Source organism: Hemiscyllium ocellatum, chromosome 44, assembly GCF_020745735.1.
Source record: "Hemiscyllium ocellatum isolate sHemOce1 chromosome 44, sHemOce1.pat.X.cur, whole genome shotgun sequence".
Lineage (NCBI taxonomy): Eukaryota > Metazoa > Chordata > Chondrichthyes > Orectolobiformes > Hemiscylliidae > Hemiscyllium > Hemiscyllium ocellatum.
The window spans coordinates 11,767,147-11,773,737 of NC_083444.1; the positions used below are offsets into that span (position 1 = coordinate 11,767,147).

Genomic DNA, 6,591 nt, shown 5'->3' on the forward strand with positions numbered 1-6,591 from the left:
GGAGAGGTCACTGCTGTGTACCCTCAGCCCCCACTGCGGGGGGGTTGTGTGTGTGTGTGTGTGTGTGTGGGGGCGCTCTGGGGTGATGGGCAATTGCCGCTTTCTCCCCAAGACCCACCATGGCGCCATTAAGATGGACGCCCGGCCTACGCCCCCCTCCTGTGGGAGTGAATCCCACAGCCTCCACTCCCTCCCTCCAATGGCCTAACTCCGTGCCCCCTTCCTGGGTCAGGACCCCCCCCAGCCATCGGGAACATCCCTCCTGCCTTTAACTCGGTCCACCCTCGCCCTCCTCCTCCAGGCCTGGGCCTACTCACGACTCCAGGCCCCGCGGCGACCGAGTCTATTCCAAGCTTCCCTCCGGGGTTGCTCCAGGCTGTGGTCGCTGGGTGGAACAGGTCTTTGGCTCTACCCCCCTGCGGTGGGCCAGTATTGACCCACATGGCTGAATGGCCTGCACTCTTGGCTCGACATTGTAGCAGAGATGTGGGAGTGCCGAAGAGGGGCAGAGATCTCCCAGGATAATGCCTGGTCTGGAGGGATTTCCCGGGATATTATCCGGTCTGGAGGGATTTCCCGGGATATTGCCTGGTCTGGAGGGATTTCCTGGGATATTGTCTGGTCTGGAGTGATTTCCCGGGATATTATCCGGTCTGGAGGGATTTCCTGGGATACTGCCTGGTCTGTAGGGATTTCTGGGATATTATCCGGTCTGGAGGGATTTCCCGGGATATTGCCCGGTCTGGAGGGATTTCCTGGGATACTGCCTGGTCTGGAGGGATTTCTGGGATATTATCTGGTCTGGAGGGATTTCCCGGGATATTGCCTGGTCTCGAGGGATTTCTGAGATATTTCCTGGTCTGGAGGGATTTCCCGGGATATTACCCGTGTATTCGGAGGCTGAGAGCCAAGTGCTGGGATACTGGATGGGAATAGTGAGATGTTTTTCACCAGCACAGACTCAGTGGGCCGAATGGCCTGTTCCTACGCTCAGAGGCCTCCCTTCCCCCCCACAATGCCTTGTGATCCCTGGTGGGCAGGTTGGTAACTGCAGCAGTGTCCTGGGCGTGTGGGGGTGGGGCTGGAATCCCACCCTCCCAACACGCACACAGCAAGATCCCACAAGAACGGTGTTTGGGGGAGGGGGAGTCTCAGTGTTCAGGGGGAGGCCGATTGGCCGCTGTGCTAGCCCTTTCAGAGAGCCCGGGTCGTTCCTCCCCCCTAACCCCCTACCCCCCCTCACCGTGCGGGGGGCCTGGGGGACAGAGGGACCTACCTCCCGGCCGTACATGCCCATCCAGGGCTCCTCGCAGTAGGAGAACAGCTCCCACAGCACCACCCCGAACATCCAGACGTCTGACGCATGGGAGAACGTTCCGGATTTGAGGCTCTCCGGAGCACACCTGTACAGAGGAACAACAGTGACGGTGTCCGTTCACCCACTCCCAGCCAGGGAGGACTCTCCTTCCCAACCTTATCCCTGATCTACGGGCTCCCCCTCACTCACTCACTCCCTCTGTCTCCTGTCTCTCTCTCTCTCTCTCTCTCTCTGTTTGTCCCCCTCTGTGTCTGTTTCCCTCTCCGTCCATCTCACTGTCTCTCTATCTTTCTTTCTGTTCCTCCTGTCTCTCTCTCTCACTCTCTCTCTCTGTCTCTGTCTGTCTGGCTCTGTGTGTGTTACTCTCTGTCTCTTTCTGACACCCTTTGACTATGTCTCCCTCTGTCCCTCTCTCTCTCGTCTCTCTGTCTCCCTTTGTCTCCGTCTCTCTATCTCTCTCTGTCTCTCTGTCTCCATCTCTCTCTCTCTCTATCTCTCTCTGTCTCTGTTGCTCTCTCTCTCTCTGTCTCTCTGTCTCCGTCTCTCTCTCTCTGTCTCTCTATCTCTCTCTGTCTCTGTCGCTCTCTGTCTGTCTGTCTCTGTCTGTCTCCCTCTGTCTTGAAATAGAGAGAGTAGTTTACACACACATTCACTCACACAGACACATATATACACATTAGAGATACTCACACACAGATACACACACACATAGACACAGAGTCACACACACACACGCAGACTCACACACCCTCACGCACTCACACACACACACACTCTCACACAGACACACAGAGACACACACGCAGACTCACACACCCTCACGCACTCACACAGACACACGCACTCACACAGACACGCACTCACACAGACACACGCACTCACACAGACACACACTCACACACACACTCGCACACAGGCACACAGAGACACACACACACACACAGAAACACTCTCTCTCACACACACACTCTCACACAGGCACACACTCACACACACACACTCTCACACAGACAGACACACCCTCACGCACACACACAGACACACACTCTCACACACCCTCACGCACTCTCACACACACACTCTCGCACACATACAGACACACACACAGACTCACACACCCTCACGCACTCACACAGACACACACTCACACAGACACACGCACTCACACAGACACACGCACTCACACAGACACACTCGCACACAGGCACACACAGACACACTCTCTCTCACACACACACACTCTCACACAGGCACACACACACACACACACTCTCACACAGACAGACAGACACACACACACACACAGACACACACACAGACATACACACACACAGACACACACACACACAGACACAGACACACACACACACACAGACACAGGCACAGACACAGGTTGGGTGTGTTCGGATCTCACCAGGCGAAGGGGATTTTGCGATGAGACTGCATGACGTAGTGGTTGGTGCTGGAGAGGGAGCGAGTCAGACCGAAGTCAGCAATCTTCACCACGTCCTCGGATGCCAGCAGGACGTTCCGGGCTGCCAGGTCCCGGTGGATGAAATGCTTGGATTCCAGGTAATCCATTCCCTCACACACCTGGACAGCGTAGACCCACAGCCGGTGGATGGGGAACACGCTGTGTCTCGCTCTCAGGTAATCATAGAGAGAGCCTAACGGGGCCAACTCAGTCACCTAGAGACAGAGAGACAGACCCGGGGGGCGATCACCACGGACTGTTTCCAGGGAGCCCGCAAATTACAGACCACATAGACACTGACTAACCACCATTGTCATAGTAACCAGTGCAGGGCCCGAGGGAAATATGACTTTCCTAGCACCTTTGACGAGCAGCGCATGTCTCAAATGTCAACCAGAGACTTTTAAAGATGGAGTCACTGTGGTCACATCTGCAGCAGCCATTTTGCACATAGCAAGATCCCATCACCCAGTACTCAGGCTCCAAACCACAGCACAGGCCCCAACCCAGTATTCAGGATCCAAGCCAGAGCCCAGGACCTACACTGGGCCCCAGCTCCGTCCCCAAGCTCCAACTGGGTACCTAGGCCCCAAGCCAGGCCCTAAACTAGGCCCAAAACCAGTACCCCGACCCAAACCCAAAACCCAGACCCTAAACTCGGCCTCGCCATCACATCCCGGTGCTCCATACCAGTGCCCAGGCCGCAAGCTAGAGAACTGGGCCCAAAACTAATACCCGCACCCAAACCCAGAACCAAACACTAAACTAGGCCCTACCACCAGACCCCAGCACCCAAAACCAGTACCCAGGCCTCAGCCCGGTACCCAGGCCACAAGCCAGAGCTCAGGCCCTTAACTGGGCCCTTAACTGGGCCCAGAACCAAACACTAAACTAGGCCCAAAACCAGTACCCCGACCCAAACCCAAAATCCAGAGCCTAAACTAGGCCCCACCACCAGACCCCAGCACCCAAAACCAGTACCCAGGCCCTAAGCCAGAGCTCAGGCCCTAAACTGGGCTCAAAACTGATACCCACACTCAAACCCAGAACCAAACACTAAACTAGCCCCACCCCCAGAGTCAAGATGAGAGTGGTGCTAGAAAAGCACAGCAGGTCAGGCAGCATCCGAGGAACAGGAAAATTGACGTTTCGGACAAAAGTCCTTCGTCAGGAATAGAGCTCCCCGCCACCAGACCCCAGCACCTAAAACCAGTACCCAGGCCTCAACCCGGTACCCAGGCCCCAAGCCAGAGCCCAGGCCCTAAACTAGGCCCAAAACCAGTACCTCGACCCAAACCCAAAACCCAGACACTAAATTGGGCACCACCACCAGACCCAAAAACAGTACCCAGAATCCAGGCTTCAACACAGAGGCCAGGCCCCAATACAGTACCAAAATCCTAAGTTAAGCTCCAAGTTAGAATATAGGTCACAGCTTAGAAAATAGGCCTCAGGAGCCAATTTAGAGCTTGGGCACCAAACAAGGCCTCAAGCCTTGGCTTCCAAATCCTCAGCTGGACCAAATCCTTTTACCCTGGGGGAGGAGAGAAGGGACAAGGAGGGTCAAGAGACCGAGGGTTTAGTGGGAGGAAAAGCCGCAGCGCGGTTGCAGAAACAGGGCCAGGCACTCACCATCTTCATGGGGTGGGTGATGGTGACGCCGTAGAGCTGGATGAGGTGGGGGTGGTCGAAGGCGTACATCACATTCACCTCCTGCAGGAAGTCGGCCATGGCGTCCGTCTCACTCGAGATATCTGATCTCAGACACTTCACCGCCACGTTTATCTGGAACAGACAGCGAATGTGACCGTGGCTCCCATGGCATCGCACATGCCCCAGCGCCCTCCCCACCCCCCCCAGAGCCATTACCGCACCCGCCCCGTCACAGCAGAAGTAGAATGGTGAAGGCAGAAGGCCTTCAGAGCGACGGGGATCTGGTGGTGGGGCCTAGTTTAGAGTCTGGTTTAGGGTCTGGGTACTGGTTTTGGGCCTAGTTTGGGGCCTGGTCGCCAGCTTGAGGCCTGGGTATGGGGTTGAGGCCTGGGTACTGGCTTTGGGAACAGGAATCCGTGATGGGGCCTAGTTCCAAGTCTGGGTTCTGGTTTAGGGTCTGGGTACTGGTTGTGGATCTCGTTTGGGTCTGGACTCTGGCCTGTAGCTGCCATGATACAGTGGCCTTGGAGAGACCCTTCCTGGAGTACCATGTGCTGTTACAGTCTCCTTATCTGAGGAAAGGTGTCCTGGTGATGGAGGGAGTGCAGTGAAGGTCTCCCAGACTGATCCCTGGGAATGGCAGGACTGACAGAAGAGAGATTGGATCGGTTTGGGTTACATTTCCTGAAGATTGAGAAGAAATGACCGGGGTGGGAGGAATCTCAGAGAAATATATAAAATTCGAACAGGACGAGACGGGAGAAACTCAGGAAGGGTATCCCCGGTGACCAGCGAGTCCAGGGAATCACAGTCTAAGGAAACGGGATAGGCTTGAGCTGAGGAGAAATGTCTTTCCCCAGAGAGTGGGGAGGCCTGTGGGTGGAGGCCGAAACTTGGAACATTTTGAAGAAGGAGTTAGCTTGGGGCTAAAAGGGGTCAAAGGGTATGGAGGGGGTGGCCAGGGAACAGGGGGACTGAGTTGGATGATCGGCCGTGATCCTATTGTATAGCAGGGCAGGCTCAAGGGGCCAAATGGCCTCCTCCCGCTCCTTTCTCTCAGGATGTCGATCGAGGGGGTGAGGAGGAACACCTGGAGAGCAGACGCCCCCCCCCATTCCCAGGAGTGACCGTGGAATCTTTGACAGATGCTGGCCTGAGGCCTACGCTCCCCAGATTACTCACAATGTGGCCATTCGGTAACCTCCACTCTCCTCGCCTCACCACCCCGAAGGATCCGTTCCCCAGCCGCTCGCACAACAACAGGTCCCTGTCGTTAATCAGACTCTTCGGAGCGGCCTCAGGCTCCACGGCCGATGAGGGAGGGCCACTCGTGTAAGGGGCCTGGTCGTAATAATCGCCACTCCGTGCACTAAACATCTGTGAAGACAAAATGGCGGCATGGCAACGCCACCATGGACAAAATGGCAGCATGGTAACGCTATCGCTGACAAAATGGCAGCATGGTAACGCTATCACTGACAAAATGGCAGCATGGCAACACCACCACGGACAAAATGGCAGCATGGTAACTCTATCTCTCTAAAGATGGCGGCATGGCAACACTATCTCTGTAAAAAGGGGGCATCCCAGAAGGGAATACTGGGAAGAATGACAATCAACAGCTTATTGATCTGCCTCACAACAGAGCTCAGAGACGTCCCACCCCCGACAAACACAAGGGATACACCTGAGCGGGGAGGACAGTGAGCTTCTGCCTGTGGGATCTTGCTGTGTGCCCCATGGCCTTTCAGACCTGCGTTCATGTAGCCTGTCTCGGACTTCTTCCCAGCCTTTTAGGAACCCCCTGGAACGTGGGCGGGTCGGAAGCATAGTAGCCAACATGCGTACAGCAAGATCCCACAGGCAGGAACACAACATGGTGACCGCAAGACCCACGGTGGGGTGGAGCCAGTCGGGGATAAACCTCAAGGGTGGGGGAAGCTTCCCTGTAGTGGACTTTCTCCGTCTATCCGGAACATTCCGGTAGTGATTACTCCAAGGCCAGCCTGGAGGATCTCCGAGCTGTTAGCTGGTCCAATCAGGGAGCCCTGGCTGACGGATAGAAACAGGAGATTCAGGGACTTCTGTTCACACTGAGGGCCAGTCTCAAAGGAGTCAAGGCCTCTCCACGTGTAAATAAAGTGGG

At 55.7% G+C, this 6,591-nt stretch overlaps 1 protein-coding gene across 4 annotated transcripts in view; it reads right to left on the reverse strand.

The window, feature by feature from the left end:
* The window catches only part of LOC132835311 (activated CDC42 kinase 1-like), a 74,450-nt gene that overhangs the window by 18,472 nt on the left and 49,387 nt on the right, over positions 1 to 6,591 (reverse strand). For all 4 annotated transcript variants that reach the window (XM_060854755.1, XM_060854754.1, XM_060854757.1 and 1 more), the window contains 4 exons: positions 5,628 to 5,822; positions 4,425 to 4,577; positions 2,733 to 3,007; positions 1,277 to 1,403 (listed from right to left, as the gene is read on the reverse strand). In XM_060854755.1, coding sequence (XP_060710738.1) covers positions 1,277 to 1,403; positions 2,733 to 3,007; positions 4,425 to 4,577; positions 5,628 to 5,822 — 750 coding nt within the window. The remainder of the gene's footprint in view (positions 1 to 1,276; positions 1,404 to 2,732; positions 3,008 to 4,424; positions 4,578 to 5,627; positions 5,823 to 6,591) is intronic.